Raw genomic sequence first — 26,201 nt, 5'->3', positions numbered from 1 at the left:
CAGTAGCAGCTGCCCACCCCTCACCCCCCATCCCCAGCCACATGGCAGGCAGCTGTGCGTGTGTTCCTGGAGCAGACTGCACACAACTTGCAAGAGCCAGAGCAGGCAAAAAGAATCCTGTTCTCCAAATATCTGTGCTCTGACACTGACTGCTGCTTCTGATCACAGAAGGTGCAGAGAGGTGGCTGCCATGGCTGTCACACCTCCCGCCATAGTTGCAAGCCCCTCCCCCTCCAGCTGAAGTGACTTGCTGGGAATTTTACTGGCTGTGCCCACCGCCCTTCATTTTTCTCTTTTTTCCCTTTTGGGAGACAGACATTAATGACTAAGACGTTAAAAAATTTTTTTTTTCCAAGGGAAATTAGAAAATGAAAGCATGTGCTTAGAAAAGACCTGAGAAGATGTTAAGTTTATACCTCAGGCTGATCCTCAGCACAAAGACAGCCTACAACAATCAAAACAACAAAACCAGTAACTAAAAATAATAACAAAACCCAGCAAACCCTGGGGAAGGAGGAGAATCTGATTTCTAGAGTTACCAGATTATTAGATTCAAACGTCCAGTTTTCAACAAAAAAAATCACAAGGCATACAAAGAAACAGGAAAGTGTGGCCTATTCAAAGGGGAAAAAAAAATAAATCAACAGAAAGTGTCCCTGAAAAAGACCTAACGGCAGATATGCTGGATGAAGACTTTAAAACACCTGTCTTAAAGATGCTCGAAGAACTAAAGGAAGACGTGGAGAAAGTGAAGAAAATTATGTATGAAATAAAAATGCCAGTAAGATGAGAGAAAACTTAAAAATCAAGCAAAAAGAAAGTCTGGAGTTGAAAAAAAGCAATAACTGAAATGAAAAATTCACTAGAGGGATGCAAAGGCAGATTTGAGCAGGCAGAAGAAAGGATAAGTGAACTTGAAGATAGGACAACAGAAATTGCTTCCTTACAGATATGTCCTGGCCCCTGGGGTGAGGAGAGAACAATGGATGGTGTGGCCTATGTGGGCAATACAGGGCTGGCGACATCCCCTGAAGTTTTCCCCGAAGTGACCCTGTTGGAGTGTGAAAATAGCTGAGAGGGAGAGAGAGAGAGAGGGAGAGAGAGTATCACTGCTGTATCCTGCCCATGTCAGGAATGTGGCTGATTTCTAGAGTACTGTGATGGTTAATTTAATGCATCAACTTGTCTAGGCCATGGCGCCCAGATATTTGTTCAAACATTATCCTGGATGTTTCTGTGAGGGTGTTTTGGGATGAGAATAACATTTAAATTGGTGGACTTTGAATAAAGCAGATTACCCTCCATAATGTGAGTGAGCTTCATCTATAAGTTGAAGGCCTGAATAGAACAAAGACTGATCTCCCCTGAGCAAGAAGGAATTCTACCAGCAGATAGCCTTTGGACTTGAACTATAACTCTTGCCTGGGTCTCCAGCCTGCTGGTCTACCCTGCAGATTTCAGACTTGTATCCCCATAATCATATAAGCCAATTCCTTAAAATAAATCTCTGTCTCTCTCTCCCTCTCTGTATACACATCCACACAGACACACACACACATGTATATATATGTATATACATTGGTATTTACATAACCTGTTGGTTCTGTTTCTCTGGAGAACCCTGACCAATACAAGTATCGTCCATGCCAGGAAGTCAAGATGGAAACCCATCAACCACGGCAGAATGTCAGAGGCTCCATCTGAAAAAGTATTTGTCGACTCTCGGCAAACATGGTAATTATCCAAAAGTAGGAGGCCAGTTCAGGATGCAGCAGAATGCCATCCCCAACTGCTTCCACTAACCCCTCACCCCCACAAATCCATTTAGGGACTGATCCTTTCTTTTTCCTGCACTTTGTCTCTCTCACTGCTACCACCCTTGTCTGAGCCATCCAGAGAAATCCCCCGCCCACCACACAGCGCCCTTGACGGCCTCACCACTGCTAACTTCCAGCTTTGATCCCTGCCATTCCCCATGTCTGCCCAACGTGCCTGCTGACAGAACTCTTCGCCACTGCTTGTATGCTTCATGCTTTTTTATGCTTCTGTGTTTTTCAGTCACCTAACAAATCTCTAAAGAGCATGCCCTTGTGAATCCCCCTGTGCTAAGGACTGACCCCATAGGTCCAGACCTCAGGCACCCTAGTCTTGGGGGAAGACAGGCTTGGAAGCACATGGGTGCAAGCCCAGGTTGGCCGTGCCTGAGAGAGACCCGAACGGGCTACAGAGGGGAGCGGGGCAGCACGGGGTCCAGGAGCGTCACACAGGGCGGGAACATCATCACGTCACCCACACTTCCCTCTGCTACCCATGTCTCTTCCCCAGGGAACTTGTCTTACAGCTCAGGATCAGCTACATCTCATCTCTGCTCAGAAGAGCCTACTGTGGACTCACGGCTCTCTCCAGAGGGCATTCTCTCTCCCTAATAGTTCATATTTACCACCTTCCTCACTTACCACATCGAGTAGTAATACCACCAAAACCTGCTCGTCAAGCGTTCACTCCGTGCTGAGGGGGCGCTTGCCCTGCAACCCCCCTGCGCGGCAGGTATCACCCACCGCCCGCAGGGGTGACTTCTCTTGCTCGGTGTCTCACGGCTCATGAGCTTGATCATTGAAAACCTCCGTGCTGAGCACGCTTCCTGGCACAGGGCAGATAGTAAATGTTTGTCAAATGGAACCACAGTACGTTTTTTATTTATTTATTAAAAAGAAATTTTTAAAAAAGATTTATTTATTTATTTATTTGACAGAGACAGAGAGAGCAGGAACACAAGCAGGGGGAGTGGGAGAGGGAGGAGCAGGCCTCCTGCTGAGCAGAGAGCCCGATGCGGGGCAACCACAGTACATTTTTTAAAGTGCATGGCTTTGCAAGCCGAATGGAATGGAATAAAGTAAACTAGAGGTATTTGTCAGGAAAGGCTTCAAGAGCAGAGGCCGTTGATTTTTCTTTTGCCATCACTGACATTTCTCACTGTCTGGGGGAGGGCCGGGAGAGAGAAGCCAGATTGTCCCCTCATTGGTTCAGGTCACAGCCCCTTGCAGCCACCAGCCAAAACAGTGTGGAACACGGCAGCTCCAGCATTGCCCAGGTGAGAAGCTCGTCCTGGCCCCATGGCCCTCTCCCTTCTGTGCACCAGCTGGGGTCTCTCCTGGCTGGGGCTAGCACTGCTGAATGCCAGACATCTGCAGACAGGATTCGCAAACAACTGGCTCAAGGTTCTGAGCTATTGTGATCTCATCCAAATGCCTGAATGTGGGGGGCAGGCTTGTTTTCCTAGGCTACCAGCTCTAGGGGTGATGGGGTGGGGTGGGGGTGGGGGTGGAAATTACACTAGACTTGGGTCCAGAGGCCTAGGGTTGGTTCTCAGCCCTGACCTTGCAGATAAATGATGCTGAACCTCAATTTCCTTTGCTATAAAATGGAAATGTTGACTGTTCCTACCTCACAGGGTTGTTATGAGAAGTAAGACGATACATGTGGGACATGCTTTTGACTGCTTTTTGCTATAATGTGCAAGAGATTGCCAGTAATTCAAAGAAGCCCGAGTTCCTCAAGCCACAGTCTCAGGGCAATGCACTCACCACGGCGAGTACGCCCTTAATAGCAAATGCCAAGCTGTCTAGACAACCCAGTCGGTTTATCTGAGTTCATTACTGAGATCCACGTAACAGAGAAACTACTTGTTGAGCTGATTTGGACCAGTTATTTATAGAGGCCCCTTGGAACTAGACCAGGATCTGGAGGCAGAAATTCTGGAAATGAATCCTAGATCCCCAATTTCTGTTTGTGTAATGTAAACACTGTTTTTCAGCTCTAAAATTGGGCTACGGGGGCGCCTGGGTGGCTTAGTCGGTTAAGTGTCCGACTCTTGATTTCTGCCGAGGTCTTGATCTCAGGGTCATAAGTTTGAGCCCCACGTCCAGCTCTGTGCTGGGTATGGAGCCTGCTTAAGACTCTCTCTCCCTCTCTCCCTGCCCTTGGCATCCCCCCCACTCCCAGTAGCACATGCACGCGCGCGCGCTCTCTCTCTCTCTCTCAAAAAAAAAAAACAAAAAAAAGGGACTGTAATCTCTGCTTTGCCTGTGCCCTGTGACCCAGCATGGCTGCTCCTGAATGATCTCCCAGGGAAATTCTCTTCAGGGGACAGAGAAGGGGATGTGTAGGAGGATATTCCTGGTGGTGGTGTCCGTGCCAGCAGGGAGCAAAGGCACGGAAGGGTTTCCCTGCCAGAGGAGCGGACCAGTAAGCTGTGGGGGCTGCAGCTGTGGGATTCTGGCAGCAGGCAGAGGCCGTGGGCTAGACAGCAACGTGGGCGACTCTGCAAAACGGTGTTGGCTAAAAACGTAAGAAGCAGAACACAGGCATCACAATACCGTGGACATAAACACAAAACACAAGCACACACAAAGCAAGAGAACATACTTTACAAGAACACATACGTATTTACAGATGTATCAAAAGTGTTAGAATAGATGCCTATGAGAGGAGAGGAAGAGGAGCGGAGATTAGCGGTGGGGGTGGGGGATCAAAGCAGAAAAGAGCATCCCCCGGACCAATGACAACAACGGGCTGTTAACCAAGAGGCACGATCGACTCAACTTCCCGCATCAGAAGTTAAAAAGAAATCCCACCTCGAGGTGCTGTCGGAATTATACAAATGTCCATAAAGGTCCCCGGCACGGTGCAGGGCACGTGGGGCATGGCCAGCAATGGCAATGTTTTTATTATTCACTCATCGAACACCCAATATACCAAGTATCTACTTTGTGCTGGAAGCTGTGCAAGGAGCTGTGGCAGAAACTGAGTGTCTCTCAGGGGCTGGAGCACAGTATGGGGGTAGAACAGCATCAGGAGAGGGGAGCCCTCACCCGGGGTCGCAGAGATCATGCTGTCAGACCCCCTCACTTTCCAAACAAAGGCTGGAAAAAGTGACTTTCCCAAGGTAACACAGCAAATTATCGACAGAGTTAAGGGCAACGGTCCAGGTCTCCAGGGCTCTTTCTAGAACTTTATCCAAGTGAGGACCTCAGAATCCTAGACCACTGGAAGGCTCGTATATCTTGTCCTGTCTTTTACCCCAACAATTCTCCCTGAGGCCCCTCTCTTGTTTATATACCCAGGTGTGTGTGTGTGTGTGTGTGTGTGTAATGGCAAAGTGAATAGACTCTTTTAAAACCGCAGTTTGGTAGCTAAAACCTTTGAGGTCTATGGGGAAAAAATAGAAAGGTTCTGAACCTGGCAGGGCTGCAGCTCCAAGCATCCCTCCTGTTCTCCGTCCTCCAGGCCTTTGCCGGTAGCGGGGCCCTGTCCAGTCTCGCAATCAGAAGCAACCTCCACTCCCGCCCTCCAAACTGGCCCCAATGTCCAAACTGACATCGATATTTACTATTAAATCTTCCCACCTAAATGCCACTCTGAGGAGGGCAAGACATGTCCCCGTAACCCCCTTCTTTCCTTTCTCACCCTTTAACTCGTCTCTAAAACAGCCTGTTCCCTACAAATGGCAAGAAGGCCTCCAGAGGAGGAGTCAGGATGGTTCTAATGGAGTGCAGCTCTCTGAGATTCAGTGGAGGGGCGGGGAGAACTCTGGGCCAAGCTCATGGGGTGCTGTGTCCAGGGATGTGAGGAGGCGGTCAGAGAAGCCCAGAGAAGGAGGGGGGACATGGAAAAGGGGAGGAAGAGGTCCCTGAAGACTCTGCCAACCTCTTGCCAGCCTTGATTCATAGGGCTATCACAGCCCTTCCTACGATTTCAGGAAAACTCTGAAGTTTTCCCACGGACTCCAAAATGAGATTGGCAAGGAACTGAATAACACCATGATTTTCCAAGAAAAGCTCGGTTAGTTTCATGTCAGATTTGAATAGAGATGAAGAGGAAAGAATTCTGTCTGATGGGAGCTCTCCATCTCCGGGGGATTTGGCGTGGCCCTGAGCTGGGACAGTGGTATTGCTGAGGAGGGGTGTGGCTACCATTTGATGAGCACTTACTCTGTCCCAGGCACTGGGATAGGCCCCTACGACATCGTTTCATTTAGCTCTCACACAGCAACCCTGTGAGCCAGGCACTGTTAAGTGCCCAGTTTTCTGATAAGATGTAGAGAGTTAACGAGTTGCCCCAAATCATGCTGCCGGGAAGTGGTGGGAGCAGGATTTGAAGCCAGATTGTCTCTCCCTGGTCCACGGGCCTAACTGCGAAACGAACCAGCAGCTAAACCATAGTTTGGTCACTAGGGATCTCCCAGCATATGGCCGAGAACATGCGATAAACAAACCCTTTCTACTCAGGGCGGGAATCCAAGTGCCTGTCGCTTACTGCTCATTTTCGCTGAAGTGTATTTCTTAGGGAAATGCATTCTAGGAAATCATCAATCAACAGCCTCTGTAGCATACTTTTGCTTTGTATATTCTCAGTATTATCTCTAATATTTTATGGTGTGGTCTCTGCTAATGAACAGCAGAGGATATCACGGGGTTATACACATCTCCCTTTATTATAATCGATATTCAGCTCTCTCAGTGGCACTGCCCCTTATGGAAGGTTTGAATGCATCGTTATAAGATGTTTAAAGAGATTTTAAAGCACAAAGACTACATGAAAGCCACCACCATTACTAGAAGACACTCTGTAAACCACAGCGCAGTTTAGACAATACCGACAGGACCCGGCAAGGATTTCTGTTTACTGGCTGAAGTGGCGCCACCGTGTGGCAGGAATGGAAACACCGTTCACAATTTACCCCAGCTTTGAAAATGTGTCGTGATTGATTTTTTTTTTTAATTCCAGTGAGTTGCATTATTTTAAAGTTGTATACATAAAGTCAGGCTTTATTGTTATCTCATATTACACTATTTCAAATTATCAGGGAGCCTGTAAAGTACAAGGTGGGTGACCCATAGATCACTGTTCAAAATTGCTCAAACCATGTGAGGTAGATGGAAATTCTGATAACCTGACATTAGGTGTATCACAGAGAGGCCTTGGTTGCACCCAATCTAACGGATCCTCAAAAATGTGGTAACAAACTGACTTAAAGTAGCACTCGGAAATTGAACCAAAGAACCTTGGGATCTCTGGGCCAAAAAGAATGTGTCGGACAATATGGTGACCCTTCGGGAAGGTACATGTTAATCATGTTAATTTAGTCATGGTCACAAGCTTGCTCTGGCTCAGTAGGGTGTCTTCAAATTAGTGTGATGTGAGAATGCATCCTGGATGGATTTCCCTGGTCAAACTCTTTGAGTTCTGGGAATACCTGTTGGCAACCTTGCTTGTCTCGAAGCGTGGTTGTGAGGGTTAATGAGCTTATATAGATCAGTGCACAGCACAGGGGGCCGTCAGTGCTTTTCGATTGCTTTCCCTTTTACTATTTGAAATGTGCTTTGTGAATTACAAAGTGATAAATATACAAATGTCATTGACAAATGTTCCTTGTTAGAATGAGGTAGGCGGTACTGGTCCACTGGGAGAGACCAGTGTCAAACACTAAGGTGCCTATGACTCACCTGGGGATCTTGTTAAAATGTGTTCTGTGATTCTCTATGTCTACATTTGTCTACCCAATGCCTCCACCATTGACCTTCTATGTGGCATTGCTATCTATTTCATATCCCTCTCCACCTGTCAGTCATCCACCTACATATCCTAAAAGCTGTCTGTATCCAGGGGTCTGTCCCTTTAACCTTTCTCAGATAACTCTGTTAACTGTGAATAATTAGAAAGTGAATATTGGCCAGGCGTTTCTTTTATTTCAAACCTAGATTGCTCTAAAAGCCATCATTTTATTGGTCCGTCTGCAGATACTCATCATCTTTGATGGGTACCTTTGTATTGTCTCTGGGGCATCCCTGGGAAGCACTGATCTCCCCATAGACCTGGAAGTTGTGTGTGATTTTTTAAACGCGAAATTCTTGACATCAGCTCCTTTTGTCATTATTTATTCTTTTCTCATATAATCTTAAAAAAAAATCTGACTGAGGTTTCTGTGTTGTTGAATTCTGTGAGGTTTTTGCTAACCCAGAGCATACACACGCACACTCTCATTAAGGTTCTTGCCCACTGAAATTGGCAAAGGGGCAGAAAAGAACTGGGGCCTAAGGACCCGGTGGGGATGAAGGTTTCCATTGGGAAGTGGTCTTTTATAACCCATCACACCTAGGAGGTGGGACAAGACCATTATTTTTGTGCTCTCTTGAGAGTACCTTCAAGTGAATGTCAGATTAGTTATGAGTTAAAAGGACAGATTTTTTTTTTTCACATACCATGAATTCCTCATTCACTGGCTTAATCAAATATCTAGTGTATCCACACGTGAGTTTAAAAAGTTTTTTAATGAGTGTATTGGTCAGGGTTCTCTAGAGAAACAGAAGCAATAGAATATATATAGATGTCAGGTTAGTTATGAGTTAAAAGGACAGATTTTTTTTTCACATACCATGAATTCCTCATTCATTGGCTTAATCAAATATCCAGTGTATCCACACGTGAGTTTAAAAAGTTTTTTAATGAGTGTATTAGTCAGGGTTCTCTAGAGAAACAGAAGCAATAGAATATATATAGATATACAGAAAGAGATCTATTATAACGAATTGGCTCACAAGATGATGGAGGCTGAGAAGTCTGTTTGCAAGCTGGAAGTCCAGGAAAGCTGGTGATGTAGCTCCAGTCCAAACCTGAAGGCTTGAGAACCAGGGGTATTGATGTTCTTGGACAGGAGAAGATGGATGTCCAGTTCAAGCAGAGAACAAATTGACCCTTCCTCCGCCTGTTTGTTCTATCCAGACCCTCAGTGGATTGGAGGATGCCCCCCTGCACTGTTGAGGGCAATCTTCTTTACTCAGTCTATTGATTCAAATGCTAATCTCTTCCAGAAACACCCTCACAGACACACCAGAAGTAATGTTTTACCACCTACCTGAGCATCCCTTAGCCCAGTCAAGTTGATGCATAAAATTAACCATCACAATGGGGCAGGGAGCACATTTTTTATACTTGGGTTTCAATTTTTTGTATTTAAATACTTTTTCACATACTGTTTCTCTTTAAAGGTTTGGGGTTTGTTACAACAAATCCCACTAAATCAATTTTTGAGGCCTGGCCTGTGAGTTTCCTTATCTTAAGCAATATTTAGTCCAGGTAAGAGCCAGTAGAACTGAAGAATGTGGGGCTGCCAGGCCAAGTCTAGGTACTAGTCCCTGTCATTTCTTTAAAACCTGGGTCTCTTTTTCATTGAGATGTGAAATCTTCTGATGTCTATTTAAAGTTTGTTGTCCTTAAGAACTTTGATTTTGAATAAGAATATTACTTTAAGGGGCGCCTTAAAGTCGGTTAAGCATCTGACTCTGATTTTGGCTCAGGGCATGATCTCAGGGTCCTTGGATCAAGCCCCGTGTTGGGCTCTGTGCTCAGCGCCGAGTCTGCTTAAGATTTTCTCTCTCCCTCTCTCCCCCACACGCACACACACACTCTCTCTCTCTCTCTCACAAAAAAACAAAAACAAAAACAACAACAACAAAAATTTTAACCTGACCACCATGTTCTGCTGTTTCATATTAATTTGAAGCAGAGCAAAACTCTGGGATTACTCAATACAAACAATGTACTCTTCAGGATTCTCTAAGTAGAGGAACTTTCTTGGCCTTTACATAGCAAAAGTTGATGTTTCCAGTCTTCCAACTCATGGTTACCCTTAATGTGATACAGGCACGAAGGCCATCCCAAAGAAAAAGAAGGGAAGCAGCTATCCATGACAGGCCTTGTGTTAGGCACCTGGGTGCATAAATAAAAGCAAGATCCCTGTCTTGGAGGACCTCAAAATCTATTGTGGGAGATGAACTATTAATGAAATCAATCATCATCTAGTTAGGGTTTACATATATGACAATAAAGGAGGGTAAATATGCAATGGAGGGAGGGATGTGTTCTTGTGGGAAAGAGGAAGGATGAGGACTGAGGAAGACTTCATGGAGGTTGCGGGTTTTCAAGTGGGGTTTGGAGGATGTTGGGGTATACTAGGCAGAGATGCATGGAAAGAACATCCTAGATGGAGTCACAGCTAAACAAAAGGCATGGAGTAAGGACAAGGTCTGGGAATGCTGAGTAGTTCAGTGTTACTATGGCATAGGATCCCTGGGGTGACATGATGGTGTTGAGGAGCAAGAATTGCTCTCCCCTTCAAGGGTCCTTCTAGTTGGACTCAGAATCAAATTGACACGAGACAGAGTTACAGGGGAAAATCAGATTTAATAGTCTACATATGAGGAATCCACACAGACATGGATATTCCAAAGACAGTCAGGCAAAATGAGGTATATACCTGAACTATCTGTTTAATATTACATAATATGAAACAACTATCAGGTATATATCAGAACCATCCTGAACTAAGGAGAAGTGGGATAAGAGTCTGGGACTTTGGAGGAAAGGAATGCAATTCACAGGGCAATAAGAAGAAGAGCAGAGGTTTGGTAAATTAGATGTATGTTCTGTAATACAAGTGGATCACGCAGATAAAATTTACCTCTGCTAATAACGTTTATTCTGGGAAAAACCCTCAATTTAGATTCTTCTATGTAGTTAAAGGGGGGGGGCAAAAGTTTCTCTTGAGCCTGCAGGGTCTTGATTGCTTTCAGCTCAAAATAACATTCATGTCAGAGTGGCCCATCTTGGGGTGGCCTGCCTTTGACCCTACAGTGGGAACTGGAAAAGCAGGTGAGGGCCAGAATTAGAAGGCCTTGGCCACTGGTGTGAGGGGTTAGATTTGTTCCTATCAGCCATGCACCTATGGAAGGCTTTTGAGCCCCTCTTTCAGCTGTTATATTGGATGAGCACTATTCCTTGGCCTTCTGTCTCTAGAAGTAAGCCACTGCTCTTCTGTTGGGTCCTCTGTTTCTTCTGGGTCCTCAGATCCCCTTAGCTCTACATAGCTCCTAATGTTTGGTTCAGGTTTCAAGGCTTTGAAAACTGTCTGGATTTGGTGGAGTTATTATTATTATTATTATTTTTAAGTAGGCTCCATGCCCAGTGTGGAGCCCAACAAGGGGCTTGAACTCACAGCCCTGAGATCAAGACCTGAACTGAGGTCAAGAGTCAGAAGTTTAACTGACTGAGCTATCCAGGTACCCCTGGTGGAATGATCTTTTTAAGAAAAAATTTTATATTCTCTCTCTGGCCCTATGCACTGTAGGCAAATGGCACTGATGTTTTAGGTTTGGGTCAGCTTTGTCTGTTCTCCCCTCAGGGAAGGAGGATTAGATATTCAGCATTTTCGAGTTTTATGTTCAGTTCTTAAGGATTTGTAGTCACCACCGAGTAAGTGTCAGAGCTGGTTGGTGATCTTTCTGTTCAACCAGGGGTACCTGACTAGATTAAAGACAGAGCTGAGACAAAAACTCTGGTCTTTTGACTTCCAGTCCAGTGCTCTTTCTAATGTGCTCCAGCTTCTGGCACTGCTTAGCCAGCTATGGGCCGGACCAAATGTACGGCTACCTCAGACACACAGGGCCCTGACTGAGAGAGCTGCAGCTAAGAAAAGTCCAAGTTCCCAGAATGGAATTCTGTACCTCAAAGCAGCCAGCATGGTTTTATGTGTTTTGATACTTCTTCCTTCTGTGAAATGGGAGCAGAGCCTACCTAATAGCTCAGCTGCAGCTGAGAGCGGGGATTGGAGTGTGATGGGGTTATTTGTCTTGTGATGGGTGAGGGACAACAGATCTCTGTTCCAGTTCTATAATCTTTTTTAAAAAGATTTTATTTATTTATTTATTTGAGAGAGAGAGAGAGCGACAAAGAGCATGAGAGAGAGCAAGCACGGGGGGAGGGCGGAGGGAGAGGGAGAAGCAGGCTCCCCGCTAAGCAGGGAGCCCGATGCAGGGTTCCATCCTAAGACCTAGGGATCATGACCCGAGCCCACGGCAGACGCTTAACGGACTGAGCCACCCAGGCGCCCCCAGTCCTATAATCTTAGAGTCAGAGTTGGAAGGAAACTTGGAGGTGATTTGTGGTGACAGGCAGCCTCATGCAGTCCAGAGTACGGAATACTCCCTAGAACCGCGGCAGAGCTTCCTGCCTTTGGAAGTATTCAAGCTGAGAAAGCATATTCAAGCTGAAGAGATCCTGCTCAAAAGGGGCGTTCTGCACAGAACAGGTGGCTGGACGGGCGGCTCCACGCTTCGGGCTCCTCTAATACCGGCTCAGGCGAGGCCGCAGGGCAGCTGGGCGGTGTTAACCCTGGGAGGTCAGAGATCTTCCATAGGGTATACGTCACGAGTCCCAGTAACAACAACAACCGTCATCATCATTTACTGCTCACAGCGCCAGGCACTGTACATACCAAGTTACCTCATTTCAGATCTAGGACCGTGAAAGGTACGTTGAATGATCGCTCATAAACCTCTATTTCTTAGACGAGGAAACATAGGTTTAAAATTGTGCCCACGATCTCCTTGGGAGGGAGCCTAGATCAAATTTAGGGTTTATTAGATTCTTGTTTCCTTCTTTTCTTTTTCCTTCCTTTCTTTTCCCTCAGCTCCAGCTTCTATCTTGCGCCGAAACAGAAGGGAGCGGCTTCGGAGCTCCGTTTCCCGCCGCCTCAGGAGCCGCAGGGAGACCCGCAGCCCGAGCAGCCGAGTGGGGACGCCCCGCAGTGGGCTGGACCCTGGGAGCTATTGGTGCGCGCGGGGCGGGGCGGGCGCTCCCGTGGGCGGGGCCAGGGGCCGGAAGTACCGCGAGCCGGGCGGGTGTCCCTGACGCAGCGACGCGTGGGCCTGGGCTTGGCGGCCTTGTCTTGTCCTCGCGAACTCCCATCCCCCCATCCTTCCAGCCGCCGCAGCCTCCCGGGACGATGGTGGCCCGCCTGCTGCTGCTGCGCGCCTGGCCCCGGGGCCCTGCAGTTGGCCCGGGACCCCTGTGTCGACCCCTTAGCTCAGGCTCGGGGTCCCGCGAGTACCTGCAGCTCAGCATCGTGCCCACTATGCATTTCCAGGACAGCCTGCCCAGGTGAGCCCGGCCTCCCGGTCCCCGTCGCCCGCTGGGATCGGCCCCAACCTTCACACCAGTCACTCACGACTCTTGTACTGAACCCGCTCCCACCCCCAAACTCCTACCTGGGACGCTGTCCCAACGCGAAATCTAGAAATCCTTCACTTGAGAATCTCCTGGCACAGGAATCTCAGAACTTTGGCATTCCCTACCAGAACCCCCCATTGCTTGCTCAGATTCTCTCTCCAGTAACCCAGCTTCCATCTAGATACCGGAGAGTCCCTCACATTTCTTCCTGAAAAATGCCCACCCTGCATATCTCCAGCACCACCCTTACCCCTCCAACTAGGGTGTCCCCTGATGTACTTTCATGACTGCCCCCCCCCCCCCGTTCCTGCCCAGAATATGGACAGGCCAATTCCTGATACATAGTAGTTACCCTCCCTCAACTTTTCCCAGCACTCCATCTTCAGGCCTGTTGCTCAGCCCCACTCACCATGCCTCCAATACTCTGCTCTTTTAGTAGCCTATGGGTCACCCAGCACACTCTCAAGTGCTCACCTTACCCTCCTCCAGCCTCATCACTCCAAGGAGTCCTGTCTTCACCTGGAGGCCTTCACCTTCCAAAACTTCCTCAACTACCCGCGAGGTTTCTCTCCCTAATATATCCTCCCTAACACACATTATCTTCTGCAGCTTCAGCCCCCTCGAAGAATTCTAGACGCTACCCTCAGTGCCCCTCCCAAACTCTAATTCAGCTTAGATCCAAACCCACCCCCCAAATTTTTCTGTGTTCTTCCTCACCTGAGCTTACTCCCTCCTTCTAACACTTTGCCCAGAGTCTCCTTCCCCTATGAAAACAGTCCCAATAAATCTTCCTCTCCTTTTCCCTCATTCAGTATTTTCTTTTCTTTTCCCACCTGGTATTTTCTTTAATTTGACTTCCCAGTTTTCCCAGTCTTTGAACTCCCAGCCTTAATCTGAGCCAGCCAAGGCTCCTTTTCCAATGTTAGAAAACCAGACTTTAACTTCTCTGCTTACTCACCAGTTAGTTCCCGGTGCCAAGTCCCAAAATTGTCTCGAAGACCCTTCTCACTTCCTTTCTCACCAAACTGCCACCGGAGATCTCCCAGTCCAGGACCTGGAGGCCAGGGCTCCCCACCCCATGAACAAAACAAAGATTGTGTGTCACAGGCGTCACCCCCAACTACCAGGTTGCTGTTTTTCTCCACATCCAGCAACTGTGTAACCCACTGTCATCTTTGCCCACCCCCACCCTCTCAGGAATAGCATCTGAGGTGATTATTGTGAAATAACAGTGTCCAGACATCTAAAGTGGACTAAAATGAGATTATCTAGCCCCAACCGCACTGCTTAAATTTGGCAGGAGGAAGGGAGAAAAGAAAAATGCCTCTGGGTGAAGCCTGGAACTTACCTCCTCCTTACCAGCCTGTGTGTGAGCTGAGCCTGTATGTGGGTGAAGGGTGAGAAATGACAGAACCTGTCTTCACTTGCCAAGCCCAGTAGTATTTGACTTTCTGGCAGGCCTGGGCTCCAGTCAGGTTTAATATCAGAGGGATTTTCTCCATTTTAGAATTGGAAAGCTGGGAGTAATACTCAAGATCATTTCCTCCAACCTACAGCACAAAAAATCTGTAGGAATTGAGCTAAAAACAGTAGTACTGAGTCCTCACCCATGCATAACTTTGAACAAGGACCACCAGGCCTCCATTACCTTAGCTGTAAATTGGTGGTTAAGTAAGATGAGATTCCTTTTATCTCAGATTCTAGACTGGTAAAATGTATTATCTTTGGCACTCATTTTGATGTCCCACTTGGTGAAAAGCCCTGCCTTTGAAGTCTAGTAGAACTTGGTTTCAGATTCTAGATGTGACACTTAGTAACTTCAGGCAATTCAGTTAACTTCTTTGAGCCACAGTTCTTACCAGCGAAGTAGGAATGAAACACTCACTATTGTGAGCAGAGTGAGGTAAGATGCCAACAATAGGGAACTATCCTAATTAGTTTTCCTGGGAAGGACTAGTCCCTTTGTGGTAGTCCAACTGGATCTCCCTCCCTCCCTCCCTCTTCCTGTTCCTGTCATATCACTGCCGCCTTTTTTTTTTTTTAAAGATTTTATTTATTTATTTGAGAGAGACAGAGAGTGATCATGAGCTGGGGGAAGCGGCAGAGGGAGAGGGAGAAGCAGGCTCCCCGCTGAGCAGGGAGCCCCACGCAGGGCTCGATCCCAGGACCCGGAGATCACGACCTGAACCGAAGGCAGACGCTCAACCGACTGAGCCACCCAGGCGCCCCCATCACTGCTGCCTTTTGACCATTTTCCTCTAGGTACCCGTGCACTGTCATTTATTTGTTTTTTAAGTGTTAATGATTTTTTTCTTTGCTCCTTTTTAGTGTGCTCAAATATACGTCATATAAAATTTAGCATTTTAACTACTTTTATTATTTTTATTTTTTAAAAATTTTATTATGTTATGTTGGTCACCGTACAATGCATCATTGGTTTTTGATGTAGTGTTCCACGATCCATTGTTTTCGTATAACACCCAGTGCTCCATGCAGTACGTGCCCTCCTTAATACCCATCACCGGGCTAACCAATCCCCCCTCCCCCCTCCCCTCTAAAACCCTGTTTGTTTCTCGGAATCCATAGTCTCTCATGGTTCATCTCTCCCTCCAATTCTGCCCCCCCATTTTTCCCTTCCTTCTCCTAATGTCCTCCATGCTATTTCTTATGTTCCACAAATAAGTGAAACCATATGATAATTGACTTTTTCTGCTTGACTTATTTCACTTAGCATAATCTCCTCCAGTCCTATCCATGTTGATGTAAAAATTGGGTATTCATCTTTTCTGATGGCTGAGTAATATTCCATTGTATATATGTTAACTACTTTTAGATGTATAGTTCAGTTAGGTGTTACTTTTAAGGGCCATATTTAAATACACTGAACAGTTAACCTCAGAATATAAAACTGCACGTCCTGAGGGGACAAAGGGTGGATCAACCTGACCTACTCATTCACATTATTAATTTGAGAAACATTTATTGGTATGGATTTGGAGACCAATCAGTCATGGTGAGGAGCATACCATACAGTGGGGAAGATTTGACAGGTAAACAGATAGTTAAGATAAAATGTGATAAATGGGAAGCAGCATTTCATGATTGTCATCCTGAAAATAAAGAGCTGCAGTGAGAGGCAAATGAACGTTTATTTGGGATTAAAGAATCACTGTGTGGGGAGCACAAATTCAAGTAAATACCCAAATAGGATTCCTACTTGTAGGGTGAAAGCAACAGGTTTTTATGAGGAAGAGGAAGGGGGCAATTACATGAGTTGAATAAAAGGGGGAAAAATGTTTCCTATGCATGTTTACAAGCCAAACTACTCCGGTTATACGTTAACTGCTGACTTTTTTTTTTCCCAGGAAGTCCATAACCATCAGTCTTTTGATCAGGGTGTTTGTTCTTCTGTTGACTTCTCAGTTGCTTAAGACAATTACCGTTTTGTCCAGAAGGTTTTGGCCAGTTCAAACAAAAGCAAGTAAGGCGGTTTCTCCACAATGGCTGCTCCAACTCCATTTTAAAATGGCTCCAGGGATGCCTGGGTGGCTCAGTCGGTTAAGCGTCTGCCTGCCTTCGGCTCAGGTCATGATCTCTGGGTCCTGGGAACGAGCCCCACATCAGGCTTCCTACCTAGCAGGGAGTCTGCTTCTTTCTCTTTCTCTCTCTCTCCTTCTGCCCCTCCCCACCACATGTTCTCTCTCTCTCTCTCCCAAATAAAGAAATAAAATCTTTAAAAAAGAAACTTAAAAAATAAATACATAAAAGACCTAGTGGGAGTGGCTAGTGAAGAATAATAGCTAGTCGGGGCCAAACTGGATGTTGCTGAGCTGATGGAAGGAAATAGATAATACATTGCTAAGTTCTTGATATTACTTCACTTGATCCTCATAGTAGCCCAGTGAGCTATTAACAAATGGCAAAAGAGGGGGGCAAAGAGATAAGAAATTTGACCGAGATCACATGAATAGTAAGTGACGGTTTGGGTGCAAACCCAGATCTGTGGGATTCCAAAGGCTGTGAACTTCACCTCTCCATATACTAGACATGTTGGTGATAAACCTATGCTAGATGGAGCTGGAACTTGATAGATAGGATTTCAGATCTCTCTGTGAGGCAGTTCCTCTCTCCATCTCCTGCCTGGGACATCAAGAAATTTGCCACCTGTCACCCTATAACTAGAAATGCAGTGGCAGAGCTGTGACTCACGCCTGGGTCTCCATCTCATTCTCTTTCCACTGTGGCAGTAGTTCTTACCCTTCTACATTTCACAGATCATTAAAATTATGGGGGGAAAATATTGTTGACATTATTTCTTAAAAGAAAGGACCTTTAGTGACTCCCGTCCCCCATCCAAAAAAAGTGAGACAATCTCAGAATTAAGGGCAGACTTCTAAATGAAGCACGTTTAGCTTTGTGAAAAGCTCACTATACTCTCCATGTTTTTTCATTTCACTGTGAACCAGTAATTTCATAACCATGGCCATCATCTGCCAAAGTATTAGATAATCCAGTGATGTGGACGGTATTGCTATTTGGCATTTACACTGAAGCCATTTTATATAAGGCAAAAATGAAAACCTGGTAAATTTGGCATATTTATTATCTTTTAAAAATTTTTTTATATAGAGGGGTGCCTAGGTGGCTCACTTGGTTAAGTGTCTGACTCTTGGTTTCAGCTCAGGTCATGATCTCGAGGTTATGGGATCAAGCCCTGCCGTGGGGCTCTGTGCTCAGTAGGGAGTCTGCTTCAGATTCTCTCTCCCTCTCATTCACTGTCTCTCAAATAAATAAATACAATCTTCAAAATAATTTTTATACAGAAAACAGGTGATTTACAGAAAACTGGTATCCATGATAAAAAGTTTATATTTTTTTAATCCATACTGCCTTAATTTAGTTCCACTGAGAAAATTCAGTTTCTGTTGTATTAATAACCCCAAAATAAATCGTCATTCTGAAAACTTGCTTTTCCCCACTAAAGTAAGTTCAGGCTAGGGTTAACACTCGAGCTTTCAATAAGGACTGTTTTTTATAAAACTGTCATTGCATCTAATTGAGAGTTTTGTTTAAAGAGAGGAACTTTTGTTAGTGTCCCTATTAAAACAAAGTCTTGAGAAGGGTAAGTAGGTAACTTTGTAATTATGAGGTAACTGAGGTAGTATTTGGGATTTCTGTGTAAGTCCATGAATATAAGGACAGTACTCACAATGTTAAAGTGTTGTGAGTGGTTACTCAGTACAGCCTAAGTCCATAATGACTGTAAATAATTCAGATTAATTTTGACATCCTGTTTTTTATAAACATGCATTGAAAAATAACCTGAAGAATCACAGTATATCTTATAGTGGGGTTTTAAGCTATGTTTTATGGATAACTTTCCAGTTTTCCTAAATGGCTGCTGTATTTAGATGTATTGAATGTATCAGTATTAATTTTAGGTTGGCAGCACGAACTTGGCAAACTATGAGTAAGTTTTGGTACTACAGGATATATCATTCAGTTAAATTACTGACATGAAAAAGCAAGTGCACCTCACTATGCTGTCCATGTGTTTTCATTTCACTGTGGACCAGTAACTCCATTACCATCGCTGTCTTTGGGAACGCACTGGTAGAGAATGATGAGTACGGAAGCAAACAGGAAGATCTGGTTCTCCCATAGGACTCTTGGTGAGCGGGCATGGCTTAATGGTCGATCCCGTATTTGGCTGGCCCTTGGACAGACCTGTGTTTCATTTCTGTATGATTCTCTGTCATAAAATGCACAAGAAAATTTAAAAATAGAACTTTCTTTTTTCATCTTGGGGGAGAAAACTGCAGTTGTTCAAACTAAGGGTAGGATTAAAATTGGTGCCAATACAGGGTTAGCAGAGGTATCGTAATTTTGAGTAGGAAACAAGAATGCTTCGGGCAGCTTCTGCTTCCCCATTTTGAATCTATTATTTGAATATTTATTTTGCTTGTAAAATTCATCATTAAGACATTAAAAAGTTCTTATTTTGCTTTAAAAAAAGTTACCATTGATACTTGCATTAGTAAATCCTTCTATTCTGATTGGCCTGTGGCTTCCCATTATTGGTTTTTTGGGGAAGGAAATTCACGATCCAGTAATTATTTATTAGTTTGGGTTATGAAGCTAACTGATCTCTTCCACATATTGTCACCCTTACACTTAACTTATTTTTTTCCCAGGCTGCCTATTCCCAAGCTTGAAGACACCATTAAGAGATACCTCCGTGCGCAGAAACCTCTCTTAGATGATGGCCAGTTCAGGTAAATGCTGAGAACCCCAGATGACCTTGGTTGGGTGGTTCAAGAGAGGCTGGCAAGTACTAGCGGACCAAGCTTCAGGGAGTGTCTGTGATTTAGTTGGGTCTCCAGGGACCTGGGACCTAGTCCTGACATTTTCAAGTTCAGGAAATAGATTTTCACTCAGGAACGACTGAGCAAGCCCTGAAGTGAGATTCTCTCTGACCAGACTCAACAGGCAATGGTTTCTAAGCCAGAATGCCAGATTTGTACTGTATCTTGTCAGGTGGACCTGGAGGCTAGCTGGCACTGGTCATTGGTGGAGGGCATGTGCTCTTGGTAGGGAGTTCATTGACAAGAGCATATGGCAGGCCAGAAGTCTGCTTGGTGAGCATGTGTACTGAGTTAGATAGTATGCCCCCCAGATTCATTCCCTTCTTGGAACCTTAGTATGTGACTCTTTCTGAGGTAAGCTTGCAGGTGTAATTAATTAAGGTGAGGTCATACTGGAGTAGGGTGGGTCCTTAATCTCGTATGACTGGTGTCCTTGTGAGAAGAGGAGAAGAGACAGAGCCACAGCCATTGACGATGGAGGCAGATTGGAATGCATCAATAAACCAAGGAATGCCAAGGATAGCTGGTAACACCAGGAACAAAGAGAACAGTCTCCCCTAGAGTCTTGAGAGAATATGGTCCTGTCAACACCTTGATTTTGTACTTCAAAGAACCATGAGAGCATAAATTTCTATTGTTTGAAGCCATGCAGTTTGTGGATGTTATGGCGGTCCTAGGAAGCTAATTCAGCATGGAATTGGACAGTAATATTGGATATTGTCAAAAGTGGGTTGCGTTAAGCTCTTGTATCCCAGTGCAGTTCACTTTTTCCATATTGGAAGGTTTTGTGCAGATAACTGGCATTGTCATTGGAATCACAGAGTCCTTCCCTGGAGAGTGGTGGGAAATATAGATGAATTGTTCATAATCTAGTCCTCTGCTTTTAAATATTCTGTATTAGTTACTTGAAGCTTCTCTTGACATGGTAATGATTTAATAGCTACCAGTTACTAAGTATCGTGTTTCAAATTATCCTGAATCCTTAGCTTTAAAAACATTTTTTATCCTTGTAAGGTGGTATATTATCTCTGGTTTACACATAAAGAAACCGAGACTCAGAGAGATCAAGTAACGTGTCCAGGGTCATGTAGTTTGACAGTGACAAAGCTAGAATTAAAACTCAGCTCTTCTGGACTCTAAAGCCTATCTCCTTTTCTCCATGCCAAGCTACCTCCTAGATTACAGATTGCTTTATGAGATGATGATTGATCTTCCTGATCCGTCATTTTAAGAAGATATCCTAAATTTGTCTGCTTTGGATTGATTGCTGTTCTTCTGATCAAAGGGACTTTCTGATCTCAGTCCTAGGTTTGAGGGATATGCTACTGGGGACCCAAATCTCAGTGTAAGAGTTCTTGGCCATGAGTCTAGAAATCATGTATTCCCTGTCATGGACTGATTCTGTCTTTTCGTGAACATTTCAGGAAAACAGAACAGTTTTGCAAGAGTTTTGAAAATGGGATTGGAAAAGAGCTGCATGAGCAGCTGGTTGCTCAGGACAAGCAGAATAAACATACGAGCTACATTTCAGGTAGGTGGGCTGGGCTGTGGGCATGATAGCCCCCAAGCCCTCCACAATGGAAAGTAAGGTTTTTGGTTTCAAAATATTTTTGGTGAGACCAGCCCACCAGCGTAATGCCTCATCCACTCTTTCTGAGGTAAGCTTTAAGGCAGAGCGAGGTCCTCCTCCACTAAGATCTTACCTGGAGTTTGTGCTGAAGAGCAATGTCTTGCCTTCTCTGCAGGTAGGATCCAGGCAGAGCCTAATCATTGGTTCTGTGAAAAGGTTGCAGGATTAAGTCCTATGCCCTCTGTGTGTCGTCCTAGATCCTTCACACTCTGGCATAACTGCCCTCTCCAGCCTCATCACTTGTATTACCCTGACACTCTCCTGCCTCAGCAAAACTTGACAACTCACTGTTCCCTCAACCCTTTAGTCTTTCATTCTTCTGTGCCTTTGTCCATGTTGTTCTCACTACCATTTTTTAACCTAATAAATTCTTTCTTTAAGACCCAAGTATGTGGTTGCCATCGATGCTGGTGGGGGTGGGAGGTGGTGGTGGGCAAATTGGGTGAAAGGGGTCAAAAGGTACAAACTTCCAGTTATAAAAGAAAGAAGTCATGGGGTATAACATACAGCAGTGTGACCGTAGTTAATAATACTGTATTGTATATTTGACAGCCGCTAAGAGTATAAATCTTAAAAACTGTCATCACAAGAAAAGACAATTTTGTGACAGTGTGTGGTGATGGATGTTAACTAGACCTACTGTGCTGATCATTGTACAATATATACAGATACCAAATCATTGGGTTGTACACCTGAAAGTAATATCATGTTTTATGTCAGTTACATCTCTATTTTAAAAAGAAAAGAAAAAAATAAAAAACTCAGGTGGGATGATTTTTCCAGGAAACCTTTCAGTCTTCCTCCCTTTCCATCCAGAGCTGGTTGTTTCTGCCTCTGTTCCCACAGCACTTCTTTTTTTTTTTTTTTTTTTTAAAGATTTTATTTATTTATTTGACAGAGAGAGACACAGCGAGAGAGGGAACACAGCGGAACAACTTCCCGCCGAGCAGGGAGCCCGATGCGGGGCTCGATCCCAGGACCCTGGGATCATGACCTGAGCCGAAGGCAGACGCTTAACGACTGAGCCACCCAGGCGCCCCCCCACAGCACTTCTTTTCATTTAGTTTATATTTTAATAAGGTTATACATGCACATAGTTTAAAGAATCAAATAGTTCTACCAGGCTGGTTTGGAAAAACAGCAAGTTCCTGACCCTCCCCTAGTTTCCTGCTCCTCGATTTCAGCCACTCCTTCTTCTGACTTATACCCCCATCCTCCAAATCACATGCCTGTTACCACTGCGTTTTCACTTTTTCAGTTGGAGGCATGGTCTCTGACGTCTCACTGTGGAAGACCAGAATCGCGCAGTCTCTCATCTCCCCACCACATGCATGCACACGTCCCGTTCCGTGATTATCACGGTGCTCACTTGTTATTTTAGTTCCCTCGATACTTAGTGTTTATACTATTAGGACCATATAAACACTGTTGTCAGCTGAGCCGTGGGGCCTATTGAAATTGTTTTTCCTGTTCTTGTGTGAACATTTTTCCCCTGAAGTTAATAATAATCTTATGCTTTCTTTAGTTTTCTCTGTGCTTAATAATTTATTGGGGAAGTTTTTTTACGCTCTCATCTTCCTTCATAGTCTATCTCCAAAGTGCTTTTTTTCCTATTTGTTTTGTCCTCTTTTCTTTGTTCAGATCCTTTGTATTCCTTCTCTGTTGTCTTAGATTTGAGTGAGATATTAAAAAGCTTTTGGAAGCTCTGTGGAGGAGGGTGGAGCTGGTCCATCACAGCCTTACTGTAATGTGACCTGACTAAACCGTTTCCTTGGGGGGCCCCTAATGTTAATGTCTCTGGGTTAGACTCCCAGGAAAGGCTTTTCCATTAAACTGCCACTTGCTACTACTGTTGAAGGAGTAGGGTAAGGGAAGAAGGCTTGAGATCTCAGCTATGACTTCTGTCCCCCAGTTATACTTTCTCCAGAGAGGAAAACTTCAGTCTGCTATTGGCGCAGGAAGGGAAGTGGGGGAGGGGGTGGGAGTTGGGGTCTAATTAAATAGCCTTTCAACCAGATATATCAAGGCTGCCAATTCCTGAGCACTCTGGGGGTTCTGCTGTGTATGTCATGTTATCTCCTGGCCCAGGGCTGGCGTTCTCGAGTCTGCCTTAGTCATTACCAGTTGTCTCAATGCTTTGGGACTTCCAGTATTTGCTCTTGTCTCCTGTTTCATTCTCTTTGCTGTATTGGATTATATCTGTTTAAAATTCTTTTACTGGAGGGATCAGAGACATAAATTCATGTCTTCTTTCATCAAATGGATCTTACCCCAGTACTTTTTCTCTTGCCATTTCAGTGTGTTACATCATGTTTTAATTCTGTTGGTATCCTTCACCAGAGGGTATCCATCATCCAGATCAGAGTGCACGTCCTATTCCTCTTTCTATCCCCCAGACTCTGCAGGGCTTGGCACAGCATGTTCTTGAAGAATGAAATGGAATGAATGGACCAACAAATGAATAACAGATAAATGTGTGTCCATTAATCCCTTCCCCAGTGCTTTACATGTGAAAATTATTTCCTCCAGTGGGAGATGGTTTTTATTTGTAGACTTTATCCATGCTTCCTAATCTCAACAGGAACTTCCCTGGAAGACACATTTTCTGATAAAACATTGCTTCGGGAATTTTTACAGGTAAAGAATCCACAGGAATGCAGAAGGCTAGTTTGGATGATCCACATGAACTGATTGTTATTTCTAATTGCTTTTCAAACATTTCTTAAAAGAGCAAGTGCAGGGGCGCCTGGGTGGCTCAGTCGTTAAGCGTCTGCCTTCGGCTCAGGTCATGGTCCCAGGGTCCTGGGATCGAGCCCCGCATGGGGCTCCCTGCTCAGCGGGAAGCCTGCTTCTCCCTTTCCCACTCCCCCTTCTTGTGTTCCCTCTCTCGCTGTGTCTCTCTCTGTCAAATAAATAAATAAATAAATAAAATCTTAAAAAAAAAAAAGAGCAAGTGCACAAATGTACAGAGTATATAGAATGATGGTGAATGTTGTCCCTGAAAGTGATGAAACAAGAGAAACCTAAGGAAATGGGGTGAGAATTAACAACTGTTCTGTTGGAGATGAATGAAAGTGAGGTGTTACTGTATTTCTTTAAGAGTCAAGAAAGGAAACGGAATGAGGAAGAAAAAGCAATAAACCTAGGGAAATGCAAATCCAAACCACAATAATATACCCACCAGAATGGCTCTAGTCAAAAAGACAGACAGTAACAATAATAAATGTTGCCCAGGACGTGGCAAAACTAGAACCCTCATATACTGCTGGTGGTAATGGTGCAGCCACTTTGGAAGACAACCTGGCAGTTCCTCAAAAGGTTAAACTTAGACTTACGACATGTTCTAGCAATTCCACTTCTAGCTGTTTCCCCAAGAGAATTGAGAACATCCATCCACACAAAAACTTGTACATACCAGCATTATTCATAATAACCAAAAAGTGGAAACAACCTAAGGTCTACCAACAGATGGATGGATAAACAAAATGTGGTGTATCCACGTAATGGGACATTTTTCAGCAATACAAAAAAGTGAAGAACTGATACCTGCTACAACCTGGCTGAACCTCAAAAACATAGTAAACGATAGAAGCCAGATGTGAAAGACCACATATTCTGTGGTCCCATTTATATGCCATGAAATTATTGTAGATCAAAAAAATAATTAGAAAATTTCACCCTCTGGAGGTTGACGTCATTTTTTCTGCATATGCTTGATTATTTTTCGTTCTCAAATTTTATTTTTAGGGACTGCATTAACTTTTTATGATGTTCTTTTTTACTTTATCTTTTAGGCCCCTGGTTTGATATGTACCTAAGTGCACGAGACTCCATCGTCTTGAACTTTAATCCATTCATGGCATTCAATCCTGACCCAAAGTCTGAGTATAACGACCAGCTCACCAGGGCAACCAACATGACTGTTTCTGCCATCCGGTTTCTGAAGACACTCCGGGCTGGTCTTTTGGAGCCAGAGGTTTTCCATTTGAACCCTGCCAAAAGTGACACTGAAACCTTCAAGAAACTCATACGCTTTGTGCCTTCCTCCCTGTCCTGGTATGGTGCCTACTTGGTTAATGCATATCCCCTGGATATGTCCCAGTATTTTCGGCTTTTCAATTCAACTCGTTTACCCAGACCCATTCGGGATGAGCTTGTTACTGATGAGAAGGCTAGGCACCTCCTCGTCCTAAGAAAAGGACATTTCTATGTTTTTGATGTCCTGGATCAAGATGGAAACATTGTGAGCGCCTCGGAAATCCAGGCTCATCTGAAGTACATTCTCTCAGACGACAGCCCGGCCCCCGCGTTTCCCGTGGCGTATCTGACCACTGAGAACCGAGACGTCTGGGCAGAGCTCAGGCAGAAGCTGGCGAGTGGTGGCAATGAGGAGACCCTGAGGAAAGTGGACTCTGCCGTGTTCTGTCTCTGCCTAGATGACTTCCCCATGAAGGACCTTGTCCACTTGTCTCACAACATGCTGCACGGTGACGGCACCAACCGCTGGTGTGATAAGTCCTTTAACCTCATTATAGCCAAGGATGGCACTGCCGCCGTCCACTTTGAGCATGCTTGGGGCGACGGGGTGGCAGTGCTCAGGCTTTTAAACGAAATGTTTAAAGATAGCATTCAGGCCCCTGCTGTCAGCCCCCAGAGCCAGCCGGCCCGCACCGATTCCCCTGCTGCCGTGCAGAAACTGAACTTCAAGCTGAACGATGCCTTGAAGACTGGCATCAGCTCCGCCAAGGAAAAGTTCGATGCCATCGTGAAAACCCTCACCATCAGCTTCATCCAGTTTCGCAGAGGGGGCAAAGAGTTCTTGAAGAAGCAGAAGTTGAGTCCTGACTCGGTAGCTCAGCTGGCCTTCCAGATGGCCTTCCTGCGGCAGTACGGGCAGACCGTGGCCACCTACGAGTCTTGTAGCACCGCAGCATTCAAGCACGGCCGCACGGAGACCATTCGCCCAGCCTCCATCTTCACGAAGAGGTGTTCCGAGGCCTTTGTCAGGGAGCCCTCCCAACATAGTGCTGGAGAGCTTCAGCAGATGATGGCCGAGTGCTCCAAGTATCATGGCCAACTGACCAAAGAAGCAGCAATGGGTGAGTGGGGGTGGGGAGCCTGCCCTCCGCTCTGGCGTAAGC

At 45.1% G+C, this 26,201-nt stretch overlaps 1 protein-coding gene across 2 annotated transcripts in view; it reads left to right on the top strand.

Annotated features, from left to right (window-relative positions):
• Positions 1 to 12,728: 12,728 nt before the first annotated feature.
• CPT2 (carnitine palmitoyltransferase 2) overlaps positions 12,729 to 26,201 on the top strand; it is a 24,357-nt gene continuing 10,884 nt past the window's right edge. For both annotated transcript variants that reach the window (XM_032428691.1, XM_032428682.1), the window contains exons 1-4: positions 12,729 to 12,996; positions 19,260 to 19,340; positions 20,855 to 20,961; positions 24,855 to 26,159. In XM_032428691.1, coding sequence (XP_032284582.1) covers positions 12,842 to 12,996; positions 19,260 to 19,340; positions 20,855 to 20,961; positions 24,855 to 26,159 — 1,648 coding nt within the window. In that variant the 5' untranslated portion in view covers positions 12,729 to 12,841. The remainder of the gene's footprint in view (positions 12,997 to 19,259; positions 19,341 to 20,854; positions 20,962 to 24,854; positions 26,160 to 26,201) is intronic.

Source organism: Phoca vitulina, unplaced genomic scaffold, assembly GCF_004348235.1.
Source record: "Phoca vitulina isolate PV1807 unplaced genomic scaffold, GSC_HSeal_1.0 scaffold2, whole genome shotgun sequence".
NCBI lineage: Eukaryota > Metazoa > Chordata > Mammalia > Carnivora > Phocidae > Phoca > Phoca vitulina.
Note: the sequence above shows the minus strand (reverse complement) of the source record. Positions and strands in the feature narration are given on the sequence as shown.